At 42.8% G+C, this 26148-nt stretch overlaps 1 protein-coding gene across 4 annotated transcripts in view; it reads right to left on the reverse strand.

The window, feature by feature from the left end:
• Positions 1-795: 795 nt before the first annotated feature.
• TBX15 (T-box transcription factor 15) overlaps positions 796-26148 on the reverse strand; it is a 114033-nt gene continuing 88680 nt past the window's right edge. For all 4 annotated transcript variants that reach the window (XM_002751295.7, XM_054236703.2, XM_078333080.1 and 1 more), the window contains 2 exons: positions 21139-21236; positions 796-3254 (listed from right to left, as the gene is read on the reverse strand). In XM_002751295.7, the coding sequence (XP_002751341.5) occupies positions 2470-3254; positions 21139-21236 (883 nt within the window). In that variant the 3' untranslated portion in view covers positions 796-2469. The remainder of the gene's footprint in view (positions 3255-21138; positions 21237-26148) is intronic.

Genomic DNA, 26148 nt, shown 5'->3' on the forward strand with positions numbered 1-26148 from the left:
GAAAACCCTCAGGCGCTGCTCTGTTCTGCCCGGCAACAGCAAGCAGCCAATCATCGCAGCAGAAAAGCCCGCCAAGCCTCGGCCTATCCTGAACCGACACGTAACCCTCTGAGCCACCTCAGCAGTCTGCCCAGAGACGGACAGCCTATCCTAAGCTCCCACGACACCCCGCCAGCCCTGTGTCCACGCCCCGTCCGCCTCCCTATAAAACCCTCCTACCCCAGCTGCGCAGTCGCAGCCAGCCCCGATCTCCTTCCTTTCCTGGCCTGCCCTCTGGTCCCAATAAAGCTGAACTCGGCTTCCAACTCTCGCTCGAGCTGTTACTTGGGATCGGGTACCGGGCAGGGGTCTACAACGGGGTCGCACACATTTCAAGATCGATAAAATGATGATTCAAATGTTACCTATCTCACAGCATTGTGGGAGGATGAGATCACCATGTAAAATACACAGTATAATATCGGGGGGGGGGGACACAATGAAAATGACAATTACTATTGGCCTCACATCGGTTTCTGCAGCTAATACGAAGGCAAAAATCCCACTAGAGTCAGAAGATCTGGTTTCAAGTCCTCATTCCCTCTGCGACAGGCTGGATGATGCCGCAAAATTCATCTCATCTCTCTGGACCGCAGTTAACTACTTAGAAAAGGATGCTTAGATTCACTTCATGGGGTCTGTATAAAGATCACATAGAGTAATAATGTCTATAAAATTTCTGCACTCATTTGGTAAAGCAGGAGGAAAATGCACAAGGCTCTTGTGTGATTCTCCCGTATGAACAAACATGCAGGAAACGGTTGCAAAGATTTTATTTAGAGGCTTTCTGTGCTTGGCACTTAGAAACAGTTCCGTGCATAAGGGCAAATTTCTATACACCTTTTCTTCATACATATTTTACATACCCTTTTATTGCCCCCTTTTTCATATTCATCATATTGGATTCCCCACTAGGCACATAAATACATATATCTACAACACCTCAAAACCAAAAATCTTAATAATATCTGTATTATTTTACTTGGTATTATTTGCATTTCCACACCATTTTAAACTTTTAGCTTGCACTAAGCTTCACTTGTTTTCTTATCATTACGAGATTTGAAGGGAAAGGGAAAAATGAAGGAAAAAACCCAAAACTTCAAAATGCAATGAACTATTTGATAAAAATGGAGATCTAAGGACAGGTAGAAGGGTATAGAAGACGCATCTGCAATTCCCTGGGACATGAGGGGACTTTTCCTGCCACAGGGGCTAGCGGGCAGGCATGCTAGGTCAGGTGTTTGGATCCGGCACGTGGAGGCCAGGCCTCTATTTGTTGCCTCTGCTCTTGGTATCATCTTCCGAGATTATAAAACTCTTCCATCTTCACACCCTCCTATTTCCCTTCCCCTGCCAGGCTGCAAGCTGTGGAATCAGCACTTCCCACATGGTGCACCTCTCCTCCGGATCACAGTGGTCAGAGCGGTGGGATCAGAACGCATCCCTTGCTCTATCCCTCTCACCAATGCCCCGACCATGCTCAGTGTTCCAGAGAAGTTGACTCCTCAGTAACGCCATGATTCTTCCTATAACCTGTAGTGGGGTGGGTGGGGTTTGGGAGGACAAACCAAAGACACATCTCCTTGGTGAATTAAAACTCTCATCGTTGCTCACACTTTCTCTCTCAGTCTTGCTCTCCACCTTTCACTTGCTCTCTCTTCTTTCTGTTTGTCTTTCTTGTATTCAGCTGCTCTTACTCCCTCTTTCCACAGGCGCCACTGGGAATGTCAGTGACAGCATACAAGTGAAGAGAGCCAAAGCTCAAAAGCAATCTTTTTCCAGAAGCCAAGTCCAGCTGTTGTACTGATCTCCTTCTGCTCTCATCCACGGGGAGGGTCTCCAACATACACGGTTCATTCCAGAAGCCGAGGAAGCTGCAGGACAGAATGGCTGGCAGCTACTGCCGACCCACTCCATCTAGGGTTGTACATAGACAAATTCTTGGTGAAAGCACCCATTCTGGACCTCCCTCCACAGAGTCTGCCCAGTTCAGAGTCAGTGTGCATGTATGTTTGCGTGTGTGTGAATTGTGTATGAATATATGTGTGTGTGCATGTATGCATAGGTAGGTCTGTCTGTATGTGGGTGTGTAACTTTTCATGGCTGCAACACACTAGCATCTCCCTTAACATTATGACGAAGTGATTATCAGTCTCTTCAAAGGCCACTCTGGAACAGACAATGCTTTATAAAACTAAGGTCTGGGAAGGCAGGAGAATGGCCACTGAGTTGTGGATGATTCTACCGCAAGTATCCTTCAGCGGCTTAAAGGTGTCTCCTGTTCTTGGGTATATGTTTTTCTCCAGAAAAAAAAAAAAATACACAGTTCCTGTTTTCCAAAGGCACTGGACTCCCAAAGAGGAGGATCTGCCCACGGAGACTCTGGGGCCTTGATTGTCATATGCTCCGTGGTGTTTGGACTGGCCTTTAAACCATGTGCACGGACATCTGGGAGGAGGAGCCTGGAACTGCCCCGTACTGCCGGCCATCACAAGCGTTGGTTGCCTGTTGGTTATTGGGTGAAGGACTAATCATGTGCATGCTGTGCTCCATCCCCGAGGGCAGGTACTGTCTCTCTCCAAAGGCCCCGTTGGAAGGAGAAGAACAGAGTAAAGTGCTTTGAGAGGCGCTCAGTTTTTCTGGGCTTGCAGCTAGCCTAGGGGAGGTGGGGAAATTGTATCCATACAGGTTGTAAGGGTTGTGAAGGGAGAAGGCATTGTAGGAGCTCTGCTGCATGTGACTGCCCCCGAACATGTGTGGTGATGAGGAGCTGGAGGCGGCATTACCTGCCTGCATGACATACTGAAACTGGGAAGTGGGGAACGACCCCAGCTGGCCACCGTAGGCTTCCATCTTGCTGTTGCCAGGCAACGAGGGAGGAGTTGGTATTCCTGAGATGAGGGATGGAGTCCTCTGAGGCATGAAGGTTTCAGAGGGCTGAGTGGCTGAAGAGGTGCCACTCTGGAGCCTGTTGTAGCCACTGTCACTCAGCCCTGGGTAGCTCTGCAAGGCAGCCATGTTGCTTCGGGCACATGGTGGATAATCAGAGAGGTTTAGATTACACAGCTGGCTCTCTCGGCAGCCCACGTTGAAAGTATTGGGGGCCAGATGAAAAGTTGGAGGAGAACAGGATGGAGATAAAAGATGAGAAGAAGCCGAAGGGGATGGTGTCCCAGTGCTGGAGGTGGTTGGGGAAGTGCCTGTGCTGCCTCCTGAAAAATAAAATGTGAATACTAGTGAAACACGGGCCTTTGAAGATGAGTCTAAGTCAAATCCAAGCCATATAGAAGGTGCCTTCAAATGTCCAAGATAAAGCTAACTTTGACAGAACCATTTTTCCTCCTAACTCAGCAGACCTGTGCTAAGTGATTCCACCTGTGGACACATACACAGTCATACAGGCATACACACATACATACACATTCCAGAAGATGACTAAAAGCAACACTATTTTTTTTGTTTCTCTCTGTAATAGCCTTAGTAAGTCCTATGTGTAAAAATAACAATAAACCTTCCCAGATTCATGTTGCCATTTCTCACCATCAAATTCCCTTTCTAATAAGACCTCTGGGAATCACCCGTGTGGGGCTGCAGAACAGCAAAGATTGCTGCCTGTTCCTTTCCTCTGGTAGCTTCGTCCCAAAATGATACCTGCCAGATCCCATCTGACAAAGGGCTACTACCCAGAATCTACAAAGAACTGAAACAGATTTACGAGAAACAAACAAACAAACCCGTCCAAAAGCAGGTGAAGGATATGAACAGACACTTTACAAAAGAAGACATATATGAGGCCAACAAACATATGAAAAAATGCTCAACATCACTGATTATTAGAGAAATGCAAATCAAAACCACATTAAGATACCACCTTACACCAGTTAGAATGGCAATCATTAAAAAATCTGGAGACATTTAATGACAATCATTAAAAGATGCTGCAGAGGATGTGGAGAAATGGGAACACTTTTACACTGTTGGAGGGAGTGTAAATTAGTTCAACCATTGTGAATACAGTGTGGTGCTTCTTCAAGGACCTAGAAATAGAAATTCCATTTGACCCAGCAATCCCATTACTGGGTCTATATCCAAAGGACTATAAATCATTCTGTTTTAAAGACACATGTACACGAATGTTCATTGCAGCACTGTTTACAATAGCAAAGACCTGGAACCAACCCAAATGCCCATTGGCAATAGACTGGACAAGGAAGATGTAGCACATATACACCATGGAATACTATGCAGCCATAAAAAATGATGAGTCTGTGATCTTTGTAGGGACATGGATGAATCTGGAAAGCATCATTCTCAGTAAACTGACACAAGAACAGAAAATCAAACATCGTATGTTCTCACTCATAGGCAGGTGTTGAACAATGAGAACACATGGACACAGGGAGGGGAGCATCACACACTGGGGTCTGTTGGGGAGGTCCAAGGGAAGAACAGAGGTGGGTGGGGAGGTTGGGGAGGGACAACATGGAAAGAAATGCCAGATGTAGGTGACAGGGGGATGGAGGCAGCAAACCACATTGCCATGTGTGTACCTATGCAACAATCCTGCATGATCTGCACATGTACCCCAGAACCTAAAGTACAATAAAAAAAAATATCATTTGACCCAGCAATCCCATTACTGGGTATATACCCAAAGGATTATAAATTATTCTATTATTAAGACACGTGCACAGGTATCTTTATTGTGGCACTGTTCACAATAGCAAAGACTTGGAACCAACCCAAATGCCCATTGATGATAGACTGGATAAAAAAAAGTGTGGCAGCCGGGCGCGGTGGCTCAAGCCTGTAATCCCACCACTTTGGGAGGCTGAGGCGGGTGGATCACGAGCTCAAGAGATGGAGACCATCCTGGTCAACATGGTGAAACCCCATCTCTACTAAAAATACAAAAAATTAGCTGGGCATGGTGGCGCGTGCCTGTAATCCCAGCTACTCAGGAGGCTGAGGCAGGAGAATTGCCTGAACCCAGGAGGTGGAGGTTGCGGTGAGCCGAGATGGCGCCATTGCACTCCAGTCTGGGTAACAAGAGTGAAACTCCGCCTCAAAAAAAAAAAAAAAGTGTGGCACATATACACCATGGAATACTATGCAGCCATAAAAAAGGATGAGCTCATGTCCTTTGCAGGGACATGGATGAAACTGGAAACCATCATTCTCAGCAAACTGACACAAGAATTGAAAACCAAACACTGCATGTTCTCATTCATGGGTGAGTGTTGAACAATAAGAGCACACGGACATTGGAAAGGGAACATCACACACTGGGACCTGGAGGGTGGGGAGCTAGGAGAGGAATAACAGGGGGTGGGGGGATTGGGGAGGGATAGCATTAGGAGAAATACCTAATGTAGATGACGGGGCAATGGATGCAGAAAACACCACCATGGCACGTGTATACCTATGTAACAAACCTGCATGATCTGCACCCCAGAACTTGAAGTATAATGAATAAAAAATAAATAAATAAAATATGCTCTCATGAGAAATAAATACATAAATAAATAAAATATGTTGTCATGGGGGGGGAAAAAGACCTCTGATGTCAGCATTAAAAATCCACTAGCTCAGCTTTTCCCATTCTTAATGGAAATGCATTAAATATGTATTTTATTCCAGGGCTGTTGCCTACTTTGCCATTTTTAGTCTTCCAGCCAAGCACACGGGGCACCAAAGCGGGACCCTAATCTCAGAGGAAGTGGGGTAATGGGAAAGCGTGCCAAGTCAAAACTGAGGCCTGGGGGTGCAGAGCAGTGGAGCCTGCGGTATGAGATGGAGAATGCATCACATGAGCTACGTCAGAATAAAGCAAGGCTAACCCAAAACAAATTACTATGAACCCGCAGCTCTGCTGATCTCCTTTTATAGATAGGATCGTGCCCAGTCTCAGAGACTGAAATAAAGACTGTAAATGGAGCCTTTGGAGTTTGGATATTTATGAAAACAAGAGGCCAAACAGGTCTTCAGCTGACCTGAGAGTCAGGAAATCTGAGTCTGCTCACAACTCTGCCACACTAACTGCCCAGGTAACCCTGGGCACATCACTTACCCCCTGCAGGTTACGGTTTCTTCATCTAGAGATAAGGAATTAAGTTAGACCAGTGGTTCTCAGGCATACAGGACCTGGCAGCTTTTAAAAATGCTGATGTTCCAGAATCCTAGCTCTGATGAACTAAAGGACCGTTTCTGGGCATGGGACCTCTATATCAGCATTGTTTTAAAAACGCCCCCAGATGTGTGGCACTGCTGAAGAACCAATCACACAACCCCAGTTCCTCATTTCTAAGTACTCAGAAACGCCCTTCCTAAACTGAGCGTGCATGAGAATAAGCCGGACGGCTTGTTAAAGCGTAGATTGCTTACTCCATCCCCAAAGCCTCTGATTCTGTAGATCTGGGGTGGGGCCTAATTCTCATTTCCAGAAAGTTCTTAGGTGATGGTGCAGAGATCACGCTTTTGGCTAGAGGACCTCCAGATTCCTTCCATTTCCAAAAGTCCCTGAGTCTGTATTTGAACAAGTTGATCTTATGATGTGTGAATGTTAGAGCTAGTCAGGTGGATGGCACATTAACAGACTGAGGGCCAGTTCGATGCACTCTACTTCATTGTCTTGTCAGATGGGTTAAGAAGGCCAATAAGGACCTTTACGAGCCTCCTCTTTCCCAAGGTCAGGAAGCATCAGTGCAGCAGCCACTTCCTGTCTCATCCAATGGAAGTTAAAGACATGGGTGAGTGCTAGGCTGCCCTTCACTTGAATTCTGGGCAGAGTAGCTGCTTTGTCTTCCATAAGGAATCTCCCATGATGGAACTTCCTCCTTCAGAGCAAGGTTGGGACTTTCTCAGCATTGTCAAGAGCTGTTATTCCCCCAAGGAATGTAATATCCTTTCGACCACCTACCACTCACACTGGGACACTTAGAAGCTGAGCATTAGAAATGGGTAAAGGGCATCTTAGGTAGAAAAGAGCAAGAATAAGGATTTTCTCAGTGAATAAAATGTCATTAAAAAACTAGGGCTAGGCACAGTGGCTCATGCCTGTAGTCCTAGCACTTTGGGAGACCGAGGTGGGTGGACCACTTGAGGTCAGGAGTTTGAAACCAGCCTGGCCAACATGGTGAAACCCTGTCTCTACTAAAAATACAAAAATTAGCTGGGTGGGGTGGCAGGCACCTGTTCATTCAAGCTACTCGGGAGACTGAGGCAGGAGAATCTCCTGAACCCAGGAGGCAGAGGTTGCAATGAGCCACAATAGTGTCATTGCACTCTGGCCTGGGCAACAAGCACAAAACAATGTCTCAAAAAGGAAAAAAAAAAAAATGTAGCAGGATTCCAGAGACACTGGAATACGAAGAAACCATCCATCCACAGTGTGCTGAGAACGCACGGGTTCCAGACGCGTTGACTAAGAGACACTGCCCTCGAGGAGGAACCCAAAGTTAATTTTTAGCAGGAAACAAAAAGCTTTCAGCTTACAGCCATGGACACAGGTAGTGGTGCTGGCTATAGAAGAAAAAAATTGGCTCTTGTTATTACAAAAGTTTCTTCAGAGGCGAATTGTGGCAAAGCCTAACTAATAACAAAAGAATTTCAGAAGAATTCCCCCAATGAACTTTCAAGGAAGATTTGCATTTAGATATAAATAAACTGCTGATTTCAGAGTCACTTCAGGAACTTCTCCTTTCTCATTTCTTTTCCCCAACTTAAAATCCTTTAAAGAAAAAAAGTAAAATGAGTTTTATTCCACAATTTCAGACGAGGCCAACATTGCAAATACTGCTGGGAGAAGGAAACCAACAATCGGCCGTGTTGAAAAAAGCCCTGAGCCTAACTCTAGGCCTGTTACCCTCTGTCCAACTCATGATCACTAGCAATGCAGGCCACCTCTTCATTCTTATTAGCTGTGAAGTGAAGGGATTAAACCAAGAGGCCTCAGGTTCTGTCCTTCTCAACATAATATCTGTAACTGAGGTTTCAAGTAATATAGAGTATGAATGGCCACGACAAGTACTTTCCATGGAATTATTTTAATATAATGAAGGATCTCTGCCAGGAGAAGATTCTAGAAGGAGAAGGAGGAATATTTCATCTGTCTTATTTTTATACAGTTGAAAGGCCAGCCCTTCTGTGCCTTACAGAAATCTCAAGGATTCATTGCAACTGTGTGGTGCCTCTTTGAGGCATCCTACACATTTTCCTTATTTTCCACTCTAAATGCCATGAGCTTTTTTTCTGAAAGAAATGCTATGGCACAAATGAAGAAACTTGACTCCAGCTGTAAAGGGATTTGTGTTTTATAGGATAGGTATCTGGTCACTTCTCTTTGAAAGCCCATCCTTCCTCTACCTGATCTGGTGTTTATATGGTCCCTGAGGAGACCACCTGTTCAGCATCCATAATGTCCAGTGACAGGTACGTTCCTTCAGGCACTGGTCCTAGCCCTGCAAGAGGAAGTGCACAATAGAGCAGATGACTTCCTACAACTCTGAATGGTTTTCTCTCATGGCCCAAGATGGAATGCATGGTACTGATGTAAGGCCTCAATTGGTTTCACTACAAAAAAGAAAGAAAGAAAAAACAAGAGGGGAACTATTAACAAGTTACAGGGATTTCTTCTGAGCAGATGAGAGGCACATGTTAAAAAGTTTGTAGTCAGCTTGCTTGGGATTTTAAATGGCATTCACTGGAAATGAGGCTTGGTGGCCTGCTGAGCTTGAGTGGGTGGAAGCCTCCCTATGAACTACTGTTTGAAGGAGGTGCGAAGAGAGAAGAAAGTGTGAAGAGAAAGTCATCTCGCTTTCATTCACTTTGAAGAAATGCTCTTATGTGCTTAAAATACTCAATACAGATAACAGCTATTTTTCAAAGTCCCCATAGAGAGAGAAGACTATGGTATTCATTCTGCAGAGAAGCAAACTGACATACTGACAAGTCTTTCTCCTCCTATGATCTAACAGCCTGTCAACTGTTAAACAAGACTGGGATTTCCAGCCAAGTGCAAAATAAACACAAACAGGGAGCCCACCCTCCTTGTGCTTTTCAAAACTTTGCTGACTAGAGATTCTCATCACAAAAAAGGGCAGGGTGGGAGGCCAGGCCAGGCCACACTGGACACAGGAGGGTCAGAGCTGCTTCTCAAAGCAAGCATGCCTCTCTTCCCTCTTCCCTCCTCCCCTCTGTGTCTGCCAGGTCCTGAATGTTCTGAGCATCTTGACAGACATTTTGTTTAATGGATGATTGTGGACTATAGGGTCAAATAAACCCAGTTCCAATCCCAGCTGTCTTACTGATTAAGGAAAGAACTTTAGCAAGTTAGCATCTCCAAGTCTTTTACGTTGTTGAGGAATTGCTAATATCTACTTGAGATGTTTTGAAAAAGACATAAGATATAATAGTATAGATTATGAAGTATTCATAACTGTATTTGGCACACAGGCATTAATTATATATTTTTTAAATTTTTAGTAGAGATGGTGTCTCAGTATGTTACCCAGGCTGGTCTTTAACTCCTGGGCTCAAGCAATCCTCCTGTCTCAGCTTCGCAAAGTGTTGGGATTACAGGCGTGAGCCGCTGCATCTCGCCCAGCACAGAAGCATTAAGTATTCTCTTCCATGAGAGAAGGAGGAAAAAGGAACTTGGGTTCTAATTGGAATGGCTCTGAGGCGCTGGCCTGTCTGTGGTGAGGCTGAGCATCTTGGCCTCTCCACACGCTGAGGGGCAGCTGTACATGTTTATTGTTACATGCTAGAGGAATCTCTGTCACTGTCAACGATGGAGGGCTAGGCCAGGTAGCATCTATGGCCCTACCTGTGCCATCTTCCCAACGGCTAACTCTGGTTCCTCTCTGAATTATCTGTCCCTCCTCCCCCACTTCCAGTCCAGGACAAGAATGGGCTGCCCATATCTCCGACTTTCCTCAGATCAAGCAAAGTGGAATTGACAGAACACAGATAGCTAGACTGGTATCTTTCCCATTATCCTGAGAGATCTTCATTCACTTCTGAGAAGTGATTAAAATAGAATGCCCTAAGTAGCTTAAAACTTTCAGGAGTTCTGTAGCATCTGTAGGAACTATCTCCTACAGCCCCAGATCCCGTCATCTTATTTTACCCATGGGTCAATATGAGGCGGCACACATGAAAATTCGTATACGACATTAACTTGCTCCAATATCCAAGGTTAACAGCCAAAACAACCAAAAAGCATGCATGTTTAGCAGTGATCTCACATGAGGACAATAACCTAGAATATACGTTTTTGCTTTACCATGAAGACAAGTTAAATGTGACCATGAAAATCCTGAATACCAAACCTGCTGACTTTTGCATCTTTAAATTGATCATTTCCAGACTGTAATATGAGGGCTTTCACATACAGTTTCCTTTTCTATTTATTTTGTTGTGCTTTTTTTCTTCCTCCCCTAAAATTGAAAAACAGTAAGACAAAATCCCATCTGGGCTAGTAAAGAATAAATTTCCATGTAATTACTTGGTTCCAGGAGCCAGATTCTTCTCTCGTATAATTCAGTGGCATCCATCTCTGAGGAGTGCTGATTCACTGGGCATCCTCGAGAAGCCTACTTTGAGGCTTTCACACAGGTAAGAGGTAAAATGTCAGCACCCTAAACACTGATTCCAGAGAAAAAAACCAGAAACCGTAAAGTGTAATGAGCACAGCACTGTTCATCTCAACAAAGGAATTACTTAGTTCAGACGAGCACTGTTCTCAGAATGCAAACCTGAACATTACAGTGCTAACAGGCATTGCACGGTTTCAGCCTTACAAGGACTCTAATGAATCACTCTCCATAACATTTAAAGGAATGCAGACTCCGGAACTCCTTCTCTTTAAAATGGCTTTTAATATATTCATCCACTTCTCATGTGCACGTCGGTCCTCTGTGTTCTGAGAGTCTCTGCTGCTCAGATGGTCCTATTTCACACCTGCGACATTCCGTAGGTGGACTGCAGCCTTTCCTCACTTTCCATTCACTTAACTGTTTTCTCTGCTACTTGTTTCATTGCCTTCCTTGACGTGGCGTGTGTCTGTTGTAATCTCTGTTCAGAATGAATCTGCTTCTTTCTGGCAGCAGTAAACACCTTCTCCCACTCTCACCGCTTCACCCCTACCCCCCAGGGAAGGCATGTGACTCAGGCCTGGACAATCAAAGCATTATATTCCCCTCATTACAGTAATTACAGATGACTTGATTAAGGACAGTTAGACTCCATGAGATTTTGGTGGAAATCTTAGGTGAAAGGTACATGTCTTTGCCCATCAGATTTAAACCTCAAAATAAGTAGGGCCAGGGGTTCTGTTAAGCATGTTCACACCATAGGAAACCTGAGAATAAAGTCAGCATGGCAGAGAGCACAGCTGAGAGACAGAGTTGATGATCTTTTATGGTGCCTACATTAAGCTTTGCCTAAAATTGGCTATTTGAGTCATTTCAGTTTCATGAGCCGATGAGGTTCTTTTTCGTCTTGCCATTTGGGTTTGATTTTACTTATAACAGTAAGAATCCTCATTGACATAGCCCCCAAATTCTATAGATAATTTCACTACGAATCTGAAGGGCAGGAATATTAAGATAAAACTTGAAGAGAGAGAAATAAAAATGAGGATGGTAGGACTAGACTATGAGCCACTTTGTCAAATAGAAGCTATGGATGATTCCATCCTAAGACATGATAAATCACCTACCAGTAGGAACAAGGGATTTCAGTATATAAGTACAAGATCTGATAAGATAGTGACTTTACTTTAAAAACATAATAATAATCTCTTAAATGGTTCCTGGCCTCATTCCGATCAAAAAGAACAGGCTAAACAATGAAGCGAAAATGATGACAACTTTTGAAGGTGATTTTTTCATATTTGTGTTCATGACAAATAAGGAATATAATGTACAGAACAGAAAAACAACAGCTGCTGGTTTTACGTTTTCTAAAAGTTTAGTAGAAAGAAATGCACATATCTAAGCAAAAAGGCAATTCAAAAACCAGTTATAACCCCACAAATGGTAAGAAGATGGAAGAGGAGTATCTAAGGACATTGAAGGGGCCATTCCCTGATAGGTTTGTAAAATGCAGTTAGATAAGACATACGGAAGGATGAGTAAACAGACGCAGAAAAGGCAGTGATGTGATCTTGTGAGAAAAACATTAGGATGCCCAGAATTAAGAGAAGTTTGTACACTTCCCTAACAGTGATACCCATGCTTTTTCTCCTACTGGGTTTATTCTTTTCACACAAAGAATATCACTTTAACTTCCTAATCTTGTCTTTATTCCTGTCCTGAGAAGACTAAACATTACCCGCGACAACATGAGAAACACCAGGGACTGAACAAGTGACTCTTACTTCTTAGTGTTAAAACGTCAAGGTCATTTTACTCACTCCCCATACTATATGGATTCCTGAGACCACAAATAATTGTTCCCGACTTACTATCCTGTTATTTTCACGTAAGAATTCTGGGAGCTGGGTGCAGTGACTCATGCCTGTAATCCTAGCGCTTTGGGAGCTCAAAGTGGGTGAATGGCTTGAGGTAAGGAATTTGAGACCAGCAAGGCCAACATGGTGAGACCCCGTCTCTAAAGAAAATACAAAAATTAGCCAGGTGTTGTGATGTGCACCTGCAGTCCCAGCTCCTGAGGAGGCTGAGGCAGGATAATCACATAAACCCAGGAGGTAGAGGTTGCAGTGAGCCAAGATCAAGCCACTGCATTCCAGCCAGGGTGAAAGAGCAAGATTCTGTCTCAATAATAATAATGATAATAACGTTGGGCACTTTCTTCACTGTCCTTTAAAAAACTTATTTTCTTCCTGGTATCTGATTTTCTGTTCTTCTTTTTTATTTTCTAATCATCATGCCCTTCAAATTTTATCCTGAAGTTGTCTCTGTTTAGTTGATTTTTGCCAAACACATTGACATTAGTCCCTATCATAAAGAACACATCAGAGTTTATTCACTTATTCAACCACCATTTGAGTACTAAATATACCCTCAACCAACAGAGAGTGTTTGGACCCAGAGATTTATCATGAGGGGAAAAAATAGAAAAATGTGGATAAGAGACATTAATGAAGAATGATGCAAAGAAGAGCTCACCTCAAGGAGACTTGGCCTACTCTGAAAGGCAGGGAATTTCCCCCAAGGAAGTGATATTTAAACTGTGATCTCAAAGACAGATAGTGCTAAGAAGGCAAGCAGGTAGGAAGGAAGCTTCTAGGAAAAGAGAACAATGTGGCAGGAAAGAGCACACCATGTTTGAGAAAGGGAAGTAAGATGAGTGATGCTGGAAGGGAGGGAAAGAGGAAAGGTGGTGTAGGCTGAAGCTAGAGTAGTAATAACAGCAATAACAAGGATGATCATAGAGCAGTAATAACAGCAATAATAAGGATGATCATAGAGCAGTAATAACAGCAATAACAAGGATGATCATAGAGCAGTAATAACAGCAATAATAAGGATGATCATAGAGCAGTAATAACAGCAATAACAAGGATGATCATAGAGGAGTAATAACAGCAATAATAAGGATGATCATAGAGCAGTAATAACAGCAATAATAAGGATGATCATAGAGCAGTAATAACAGCAATAACAAGGATGATCATAGAGTAGTAATAACAGCAATAATAAGGATGATCATAGAGCAGTAATAACAGCAATAATAAGGATGATCATAGAGCAGTAATAACAGCAATAATAAGGATGATCATAGAGGAGTAATAACAGCAATAATAAGGATGATCATAGAGCAGTAATAACAGCAATAATAAGGATGATCATAGAGGAGTAATAACAGCAATAACAAGGATGATCATAGAGCAGTAATAGCAATAATAAGGATGATCATAGAGCAGTAATAACAGCAATAATAAGGATGATCATAGAGCAGTAATAACAGCAATAATAAGGATGATCATAGAGGAGTAATAACAGCAATAACAAGGATGATCATAGAGGAGTAATAACAGCAATAACAAGGATGATCATAGAGGAGTAATAACAGCAATAATAAGGATGATCACAGAGCAGTAATGACAGCAATAATAAGGATGATCACAGAGCAGTAATAACAGCAATAACAAGGATGATCATAGAGCAGTAATAACAGCAATAATAAGGATGATCATAGAGCAGTAATAACAGCAATAATAAGGATGATCATAGAGCAGTAATAACAGCAATAATAAGGATGATCATAGAGGAGTAATAACAGCAATAACAAGGATGATCATAGAGCAGTAATGACAGCAATAACAAGGATGATCATAGAGCAGTAATAACAGCAATAATAAGGATGATCATAGAGGAGTAATAACAGCAATAATAAGGATGATCATAGAGCAGTAATAACAGCAATAATAAGGATGATCATAGAGCAGTAATAACAGCAATAATAAGGATGATCATAGAGCAGTAATAACAGCAATAATAAGGATGATCATAGAGCAGTAATAACAGCAATAATAAGGATGATCATAGAGCAGTAATAACAGCAATAACAAGGATGATCATAGAGGAGTAATAACAGCAATAACAAGGATGATCATAGAGGAGTAATAACAGCAATAACAAGGATGATCATAGAGCAGTAATAACAGCAATAACAAGGATGATCATAGAGCAGTAATAACAGCAATAATAAGGATGATCATAGAGGAGTAATAACAGCAATAATAAGGATGATCATAGAGCAGTAATAACAGCAATAATAAGGATGATCATAGAGCAGTAATAACAGCAATAATAAGGATGATCATAGAGCAGTAATAACAGCAATAATAAGGATGATCATAGAGCAGTAATAACAGCAATAATAAGGATGATCATAGAGCAGTAATAACAGCAATAATAAGGATGATCATAGAGGAGTAATAACAGCAATAACAAGGATGATCATAGAGCAGTAATAACAGCAATAACAAGGGTGATCACAGAGAACATTTACTGAGCACCCAGTAAAGCCTTCCTAAGCACTTTACATTCCATTCTCATTGGTATCACCTCCAGTTTGGAGGTGAGGCAGCGAAAGGCAGGACAATGTTAAGGGATATGTCTTTCATAGGTGAAAGTAAACTGTGGCCATTGACTAGCTTTAAGCAGACTGGGCATAGATGGTTGAGGTGCAGGCTGGGCATGATGGCTCACACCTGTAATCCCAGTACTTTGGGAGGTCAAGGCGGGCAGATCACAAGATCAGGAGTTTGAGACCATCCTGGCCAAGATGGTGAAACCCCACCTCAACTAAAACTACAAAAGTTAGCCACGCTTGGTGGTGGGCACCTGTAATCCCAGCTACTCAGGAGGCTGAGGCAGGAAAATCAGTTGAAAGTGGAAGGTGGAAGGTTGCAGTGAGCTGAGATCATGCCACTCCACTCCAGTCCGGGTGACAGAGGGAGACTCTGTCTCAAAAAAAAAGAAAAAGAATGGTGAGGTGCAAACATGTGTGTTTTGAAAGAAAAGACTCATTTCAACATGAGGAATGGCTTAGAAGAAAAAGTGGAGACTATGGAGGGGATTATGGCCATGCAGTGAGAGGTGACATTAGTCCAGAGTGGCACAGCATCAAGGAAGGATGTGGACAGATTCAAGATCTTAGGAATGGCTGGGCACAAGGGTAGGGCAGGGAGGGAATCTTCTGGGGCGTGGAGTGTTCTCCTTCGCTGTGGAGAGGGCATCAGGCTGTGGGGTGGATGATGAACTCCGTTTTGGACATTTCGAACTTAAGGAACTTTGGTGACAAAAGATAATACGTAATCAATTACTGTTTGTTTTAGGGGATTGAACTGAAATGTTCTCTACCCCTTATCAGGAGCTCTTCATGTTTATAGTATAAGCCATGTTGCAGAATTGGGATATTGTTCTTCTATAGCTACAAAAGCAGTGCTTTAAAAAGATTGTAAGTGACTATACAGTGGTAAGCTGTTCAGATGGGCATTATTCCTCACCTCAGTGATAAATGAGATCTGTATAAATTGGCTACGTTTTCATCATCAGAGTGACATCACAGTTCAGCGGCTCGTATCCACCGAATTGTCCTTCCTTCCCCGTATCTTACTCATGTGACTTGATCGGTAGCTGACCCCTCTCACTAACCAACCTCAACTAATACAAGTCAAACTGGTGAAAATCCAGTCACCAATAGAGACCCTCATAATTCTAACTTTTTCACTGCCTGAAAAACACTGAAACATCCCGTGGCACTGAGCTCTGTAGTGACGTCTGCCAACTCTCTTGAGCAAAGGAGGCCTTCTGTAAATGGCATGTCCCCTCACGTCCACAGACGGAGAGTTGGCAGTTCTGGTGTCATTGGTCCGGAATGATTCCGTTTAGAACAACAGCTATCAAATAGCTTGAAGTCACTGCTGATAAAACTGTCAGTTTTGGCCACACAAACAGCTCCATTATATACATGAGGAAGTCGAGGCACAAATTTTACTCAAGGATATACAGCAGAACAACAGGATTGCCCTGCACGTAACTCTAACTGACCTGGACTCTTACTTCCTTTTCCTTCTATGTTTATGTTGCCTCAGTCACTTTCTCCAGGCATCACTTGCCTGGTTGTCATTAGCAATGGCAGAAGCCATCCCTGAGACAGAATATTCATCTCGAGAACCTCCAGCCTCTCCAGACTCTCCAAGCACATAAATATTCTTGAGTCTAACTGAAGACATCTGAAGACCTTATACTTGATTTATAAAAAAAAAAAAAAATTGACCTATTTAGAGCTAATGCTCAAGTTGTTGAACAATAAACCTTCAATAGGAAGAGTAAACTAAAATCTTTGTGGAAAATGAAAGCTGTGGTAAGAAAGAATAAGAAAAATAACGTGGCCTGGTGGAGGGAAAACTGTCGTGTCAAATAGATCTGTTTTGGTACACTCCACTCAGTTCTGCCACCCCTTAACTACATTAGCTAGACCAGACTTGTCCAATCCATGGCCCGAGGGCTGCGTGCAGCCGAGAATACCTTTGAATGCAGCTCAGCACAAATCTGTAAACTTTCTTAAAACATTATGAGATTTTTTTTTCTTGCGAACTTTTTAGCTCCTCAGCTCTCATTAGTTTTAGTGCACTTCATGTGTGGCCCAAGACAAGTTTTCTTCTTTCAATGTGGTCCAAGGAAGCCAACACATTGGACACCCCTGTACTAGACTGTCATGCCTCAGTTACTTTTTTGTGTCAAAGGCGGAAGATGAGTCCCACGCGTTCTTCTCTCTAAAACAAATATTTAGAACACTCTATTCAATACGATTTTAAAAATAGAAAGATTTGAATTTTTGCGAGAACTGTGGCTAATTTACCTAAGCGCTTTCCTCAAAGTTTTATCAGCAGATGAGTCTTAATGCCAAGAGAAATAAAAGACAGCAGCCAAGGCAGGACGAAAAAAATCATCCTTAACCTCATCTAGGCAGAAGGACAGATCCAGCCTCACCAGTAGCAGCAGAAAATAGTCTAGGACTGCTATGTGACATGACAGATATTTATGTGCTTGAAACAATGAGGTAATATGGACAATTGGGTAAGTCAGTCAATATTTGACACCAGTCTTAGGTTTGGCGGCAACACTTTTAATGAAGTTCCTTCGCTAAAAGGGAATTACTGTAGAAAACAGGCTAGCACTGCAGTTCCCCTAGTTCATCCCTCTCTGTTCCTTCTAAGATACAAGGCAGTTCAGCACAAACGGTTGTGTCTCTTCTCTTCATTTTATAAGTGATACCATCCAGAGTCGCTGAAACTCTTAATTCTTAAAGGAAGAGGGAACGGGCGTCATTGCTTTTACATCCTTTGTTAGTGTCAAGAAACCAAGCCACATATTTTTTAATAATGAGAATCTGGATCAACTTCAGTTGTATATTTTAAAATATTTTCCAATTAAGGTATTTAATAGAGTCCTGACTTTTTCTCTAGCCCCATCCCATTGCCATATGTATCCAACAATTCAAGTTCTTTCTCCTCTTCCAATAAAAATGAGGGTCACTGAAGTGTTTTGAAAGTTCAGTTTCTCTGAAACCATTGTTTACAAAATGTCAATAATAACCCTTCCTACTGGTAAATTTCTAGTGTAAGTACCACGAAACCTACTATGCTGCACAGCTAAGTGACCCATGCAGGCTTCCTGTGTCTGTGCCTGCCCAATGGCCCCCCTCAGTATCACTCCATTTCTATGTCCACATCATCATTATCTTTACCTTCAAGGCCTTTATGACCCTGCAGGTAGACACTTAAGAGGAAGACGTGTCGGCCGGGCGCGGTGGCTCAAGCCTGTAATCCCAGCACTTTGGGAGGCCGAGGCGGGTGGATCACGAGGTCAAGAGATCGAGACCATCCTGGTCAAAATGGTGAAACCCCGTCTCTACTAAAGATCCAAAAAATTAGCTGGGCATGGTGGCGTGTGCCTGTAATCCCAGCTACTCAGGAGGCTGAGGCAGGAGAATTGCCTGAACCCAGGAGGCGGAGGTTGCGGTGAGCCGAGATCGCACCATTGCACTCCAGCCTGGGTAACAAGAGCGAAACTCTGTCTCAAAAAAAAAAAAAAGAGGAAGACATGTCAGGATCAAGGAATACTGCCTTTCTGATGATTAATTATTTAAAACATGATTAGACTATTGCTTTTCACAGGGTTCTGGTGAAGTAAGTGATCCAGAATTTCCATCCCTTTTATATTCCCTCTTCCCTTAAGAACTAAGAGTTCCGGTGACTCTGGACAGTATCACTCATCGAATGAAGAGAAGACATGTGGTCTAAGATGAAGGCTGGGAGTGGCTCTGCCCCCCTGAGCCACAGTGCCAGCAAGTGATCTCATTCACTGTTCATGGGTACATACTGGGTACCAAGACCTGTGGTAGATCTTGGGGACACAGCATTGAACACAACTGTCCCCACTCACGCCTGCCCTCAGGGACTGGCGATATCCCTGCCAACCTTCTTCAACCAGACGGCATGATACAAACTCCTGCTTAGCTAGAGCTTGGAAAGGCAATGAGTAAAGCAAGGGCAGATAAGCAAAGAAGCCACCACAGAACTAAATCAAATCAATGACATATTTTTGTCTACTCAGCATGTTTATATAAGTTTCCTCACACACACACACAAAATTATCTCTTTTGTAGGTGAAAAAATTGGCATGCAGGAATAGAAGTAAATTGTCCCCAAAGTTAGAGAATTCATTACCATGAAAGGTGAGGACCTAGATTTTCCTGAGTCCCTTTAAGCCTCTATCTCTTTTCTTTTCTTTTGAGACAAGGTTTGACTCTTGTTGACCAGGCTGGAGTGCGATAGCGCAATCGCAGCTCACTGCAACCTCCACCTCCTGGGTTCAAGCGATTCTTCTGCCTCAGCCTCTCAAGTAACTGGGATTATAGGCACCTGCCACCACGCCTGGCTAATTTTTGTATTTTTAGTAGAGACAAGGTTTCGCCACATTGGCCAGGCTGGTCTGGAATTCCTGACCTCAAGTGACCCACCTGCCTCAGCCTCCCCAAGTGCTGGGATTATAGGTGTGAGCCACTGCGCCCGGCCAAGCCTCTGCCCTTAATGGCAATCCATGAGGGCCTCAAAGCAGCAATGACACACTGAATAACCGTCGACTCTGCTTCTAATCACAGCTTTGTCAGGAGGAGTATATAAAAGATGGAAATTCTGGATCACTTACTTCACCAGCTCCCTGTGAGAAGGAATAGTCTAACCATGTTTTAAATAATCAACCATCAGAAAGGCAACATTCCTTGGTCCCGACATCTTCCTCTTAAGTGTCTACCTACAGGGACATAAGGGCCTTGAAGGTGAAGATGATGATGAGGAAGACAACGAAAACCAGTAGTATTAAATGCTTCTATAATTTTAATTGCCCTATCTCATTTAATTCAAGAATTCTATGTGATTCTATTTTTCCATATAATGTGTAAGATAAAACTGGGTGTCAGAAAAGCTGAGGTACTTGACCAAGGTTACAAAGCTACGAAGGATCTGTGATGAGAGCCTAGGCTAGACCTTGTCTGACTCCAGAGTCTATGCTTTTGATCACTACACTCACCTTAAAACCTGACAGTTTTCAGCAATTTAAGTTACAAACCTAATTCCGTATGCAAAATGTTAGAAGTTCCCCTGAAAAGGGGATGTAATATAATATATTACCAAGTTCTAGAACTGCTTTCCAAAGGGCAGAACCACAAACTGAAAAGTGAGGCTTCCGTTAATGGCAGCCGTTGGATGGAAGAAAATGAGCACAGTCAGTAAATCCTGACCAAATCATCATCTTCGATCGGGAAGCTGAAGGATACTCATCAGCATCTGACTCTGGGGAGCTTCGACCCAGGCACCCAGGCAGATGAGTGCTGTGCCTGGGGAGGCCACAGGCTAGACTGAGAAAATGAATTGAAATAAATCATGACCCATGTGGCCACAGGTTTTCCAACCTGAGCCACAAGGAAAGAAAAGCTATAAATTGGATTAAAAGCACGCAGTTCAAAGCAGTAAGGGGGAAAGCTCACTTGGCCCACCAACTGAAAGCGGTGTTGTTTTAGATAAGCGAAAAAGGAAGAACACAAGCAGCAAGGTTCAGATAGACTTGCGACAGCCCACTCTTCGCCTGGAGGCCTGATACAGTTCATTCCCATTGTCCAGAGCTAAGCTTTTGCTCATCGCCAAGCTAGAAAAAGAAAACTGATCAGGCTGCCATGAGGAATAAATGAAGTAATTAAGAAGATCTCTTCAAATACCAAGGCCTGTGTCAATGCTTAGCAATTTTAATATCATGATTATCATAAATATATAACCGCAGTCCTAGGAAGGGAGAGAGCATTGAGTGCCAGATGAAATGCTGCCTCTGGACCCAGCCTGTTTGCACGAGTGGTGATGCTTTGCGTATTTACAGAGCTCCCGAGGTCTCTTCATTCCGGGGGAACTGGTACGACCCTATCTTGGCCTGAGGCCAGGATGTGCTGTATTCGGTCCAGCTCCCACTCTGCCCCCGGCCCCATCACTAAGCAGAGGCCCGTCCAGCTCCCACTCTGCCCCCGGCCCCGACGCTAAGCACAGGCTCTGCTCCACGGCTTTACCTTGCTGCTTCTGCATGGTGGTGAAGTCTTCGAAGGTGAGTGTGCGCACAGGAGGTCTCCAGAACGCGTAGGTCTCCATGATGGCTTCAAGTCCAGTTCTGAGGAGAGAAAAGCCAGCAAAGGAAGTTCTAGATAATCTCAAGAAACACGATGACTTTTTAAAGACCCAGAGTTAGTCTGTCAAACAAGTAATAGAAACATAGGTAGTGAGAGCGATCACTATCAGGGTAAATTAGTCTGGAAAAGCTCAAGGTACAATGACGCTGGACTGGAGGAGGAATGACAAATTAATCTAATTCAGGTAATTTGCAAGCGAATCTAGAACGATGATGGAATTTTATTCTGACCCTCTTTTAAAGGAGGCCTGCTCTGTAGGGGGGAAAACCACGGTAAGTGTTCAAGGTCAAGGCCACTAATTTCATGAGTACAACTGAGCAGAAAGTGACATTGATTGTTTATCTAGCACGGAACAATGTGGACATCATTGCCACAGTGCGCTGACACAGCCTGACCCAGGGTCAGCTCCTCACCTTGGGTATGTACAGAATCAACGGCACTGTCAAACTGCAGTGGTTGTAAAGCCTTCTTTTTTTTTTTTTTTTTTTTTCGAGACAGAGTCTCGCTCTGTTGCCAGGCGCCAGGCTGGAGTGCAATGGCGCCATCTCGGCTCACTGCAACCTCCACCTCCCGGGTTCAAGAAATTCTCCTGCCTCAGCCTCCAAGTAGCTGGGACTACAGGCACACGCCACCATACCCAGCTAATTTTTGTATTTTTTTAGTAGAGACGGGGTTTCACCATGTTGGCCGGGATGGTCTCGATCTCTTGACCTCGTGATCCGCCCACCTCGGCCTCCCAAACTGCTGGGATTACAGGCGTGAGCCACCGCGCCCGGCCTGTAAAGGCCTCTTAAATCAATAGAGATGAGTAAGGCAACAGAAATAAAAAGACAGGTAAGCAATGAAATAGACTTGGGTATCTGCTGCAATAAGACACACCTACCCAAAGATAAAGAAAGGGCTTGGTCTCAGAAATTATACTTCAGACAAAAGGACTAATATATTTCTCTAAACACGTATCTATGTTTTGGTAACCTAATAATCAGACCATCACAAACTGTCAAGAGTTCAGGAAGTATCCAATATTTTACAAGTACATTTCTTTAAGGCTTCTGGTTCATTTATATTAGAAATTCTATAAATTGAACTATGTATACACTGTCTTTTTTACCCTTCAATTAACTGTGTCTCTAACACATATGTGAGGTGCTGCTATGCATCATTTTCACACTATTATTAAGGTTATCTCAGCCATATTCTTGCTGACATCCACACCCTCAAAACAAAATATCAGCTGGGGCTTTATGTAAAGCTTTGAACACGGCTTCTAAATTCTGATTTTTCCTTAAAACTAGCTGCTTCATGTAACTAAATGGAGGGAGGAGAAGCATGGGAACTACAGGAAAGGTGGGAGGAAAACGGGAAACAGCAGATGGCCCACGTCTTTTCATTGCAAAGTCACTGGAAGGTGGGTGGTATCCATCCCTTCCTGAAATGGATACACTTTTCCTTTCGAGATAAAACTTCTGATGCCTCTGCTTCTTTCTTGGTAACATATTTCCATAGCTCTCTTCAGTCTTACATAACAAGAAGAAAGAAATTTTATTTTAGATGAGAACAAATATCCTTTTATCAACAACTGTAGGATACCCTGAGGTTCTTCTCAGACCAACTGCTGATACACCGATTGACTCTTCGTGTTGGAAAATTTCCTCACTTGCACAGTTAACTTTCTAAAGTCTTCCCCGGAATCTTGGAGGCTTTAAATATACCAATGTTGGCAAACCAAACTCTGTATTTTAAGAAGAGGTTCAGAGAAGAGAGTGTTGCATGGTGTTTATTAGCTGTTAATCTGTTAGAAGCAGGAATAGGAGGTATCTCCGCATAGTCACTCGACGTTGATGCTGAATACAGTACGTGAAACTGTTTGTGGAGAGAAAGAGCCCAGGCAGTTGTGGAGTTCAGAATAACAAGGGGATAGATAGATAAAGCCACATGAGCCTGAATGAACAGAACAAAATAGACTGGCCAGGCTTAGGTCTTACTGCCTTGTTTTGGAATGTTGGCCACCCTCCAGAATATCTTAGGATTCTCTTTAATGGCACAGGAGGCTCACTGAAGATGGCAGGGTCTTTGTTGTTCCACCCCCTGGTTCATTCTTCCCAGGAACATGTACCGATGAGGAGGACAAAATACTAGCTCAAGGGCAAAGAACAGTCCCTTCTCAGTTCATAATAAAGCAATAGAAGACCATGAAACGGCAGTAATATACTGATGCACTGCCGATATTTTATTCGTTGAGTAAACAGAGAATGAACTTCATTATCTACCCTAGTTCATTGTGTGCGGCTATAACCTACCACACGCTAGGTAATTTGTAGACAATACAGTTTATTTAGCGCACTGTTCTGGAGGCTGAGAGGTCCAACAGCATGGTGCTGGCACTTGGTAGGGGCCTCTGTGCTGAGTCGTATATGGTGAAAGAGATGAAAGGTCAAGGTCAAGAGAAGGCAAGAGAAAAAAGGGCCAAACTCATTTTTTTTTAATCAGGAACACACTCCTGCATTAATTAGTCTACTCTCTTGATAACTGCATTAATGCATTCATAAGGCAGAGCTCGAAGAATCTAATCACCTCTTAAAGGACTCAGCTCTCAACATTGTTGTATTGCGGATTAAATCTGCAACACATAAACTTTGGGGACATGTTCAAGCCACAGCAGTTCCATTTTCATAATAGGCAAAACCACCGTGAAAAAAGTGTTAATAGTTTTGTTTTATTTAAGCAGTAAACTCTATATAGAATAGTGGCCATTTATTCATAAATTGAAGTCTAAAATCCATCTAAAAGAATTGAGTTGTAGAAGAATCACAGATTTTAAATTTGGGAAGAATCTTGGATGTCATCTACGATACCTCTGATGATACTATCGTGAGTGGTTATCCACGTCTGCTGGTTTATATCCCGGGAAGATTTTCATTTTATGGATAGATCTGATATAACTTTCACCCTCCGGTTTCATTACGAATAAGTAAACAGTGAGAGTGACAGGCATTTCCCACAAGTAGTCCACCTGCCGCATCCTCAGCAAGGAGACCTTCCCTAGCTAAAGAACGTAATGTACAACAGGCACATATGGACACACCTGTGATCCATCCAGGGGTCTATCACAACAAGGATCAATTTGGTAGTGAAATTGTGTGAGAAGGGTTATGGCTCCTTAAAAAAATAGTGGCTAAGACAACACATGCCTAACCACACTTATTAATCCACGGTGGATCTATCTCTTGTGAATATATCCTACATAGCATATATATAAATTACTCTATAATAGAAATGATCCTATAACATATATTATCCTACAGAGAATAATACTTGTCTCATAGACTTAAATTATTGAATTTATGTATTTTATATTTATGTATTCAGTTTTTTAGAAAAATTAATCCTATTTAGGTATCATATTCCACCTTTTTTATTTGTCTGCAACCCTATTAAGCTTTGTTGGATAAAATCTAATTATTGGAAGGTCCTAGTTCTACACAGCAGTATTTGGTGTAGTCCCACGTCAAGATTAAACAGTTCACCTCTCTCCACCACTGGTATGTTTGCACCTCAAGGGCTTAGATACCATGTTCTTCTATGCCCAGTTTTCTAGCACAGTGCTGGTTACATGGTGAGATCTCAAATGATATACACTGAACTAATAAGGAGAGGAATAAATGCTTTATTGCTGAGTCATTCTTACATTTTAATGAGCACTCACTTTTTCAGGTCTAAAACTTAGGAACACAACTTGGTATAAAATAAACTCTCTGAAGGCAGAAGAGATCCTCCAGTACTAGAGATTTGGGAATTGTTTCTAAAGCTGATCATCATTGTGCCTTTATTAACTTCAGGCTCAGAGGGATTTGCATTTTCCTTGTTTCATTCCATGCCAGCCGTAGAACTTCTGAGCTTCAGCAGAGTCAGAGTTTCCTTGCAGGGGTGAGCCGTTTCACGCCCCATCTTTTTGTATGAAAGTTCTTGCCAACCACCTATTAACAACTCCAGCCAGCTGGGTGTCTAGTCAAAATTTACCCCATGATACACATTGTTTACTCATTTATCAGCATTTTAACCTAGTTTTGTAAAATTTTATCTCCAAGTTTTTAAAAGTGAATTCATTGTCTGATGGGTAGGAAAAGCAGCCTTAGGTAACGGTATGCCATTAACGTGCTCCACGTGCTGAGCCTCTTCAGGTCTGCTGAACACCAGAGACCTGATATCTCTGAGATTTCCAACCAGAGATGCTCAGATTGGCAAGTGTCCCCTCTTGCTCGCTTTTCCCTGTTTGCTCTCGCGACAACATGGGCCGTATCCAAACCACCTTCGTCCAGTGCTTTGGCTGTAATCACCTCTCTGGTTTCCAGGCCTCTTCTCTTTTCAGTCTTTTCAGTCTGCTCACTGGCCAAACCAACAGAATGTGCTGAAGAGAAGGGGAAAGAGGAAGAAGAGAAAGCAAGCCGAGGACCTCTTTTGCAAACTGATGATGCCTCGAAATCAACTTATTTGTAAGAATAGCCAGACTACAGAAAAAAGTCCTTCCAACATTTTCAACCCAAAAAAGATGGCAGGATCATTCCTTCAAAGTTCAACAAATACTTGGTAAGTACAACAACAATTATAATAACTTTCACAGCCCTACTTGGTAGCACGCCAATGCATATTTCTGTTTTTCATATGTCTGGAGATAGGGAGTTGCTTTTTTTTTTTAATTTTTTTTTTTTTTTTTTTTTTTTTGAGACAGAGTTTCACTGTTGTTACCCAGGCTGGAGTGCAATGGCGTGATCTCGGCTCACTGCAACCTCCGCCTCCTGGGTTCAAGCAATTCTCCTGCCTCTGCCTCCCGAGTAGCTGGGACTACAGGCATGCACCACCATGTCCAGCTAATTATTGTATTTTTAGTAGAGA

Source organism: Callithrix jacchus, chromosome 7 (genome assembly GCF_049354715.1).
Source record: "Callithrix jacchus isolate 240 chromosome 7, calJac240_pri, whole genome shotgun sequence".
NCBI lineage: Eukaryota > Metazoa > Chordata > Mammalia > Primates > Cebidae > Callithrix > Callithrix jacchus.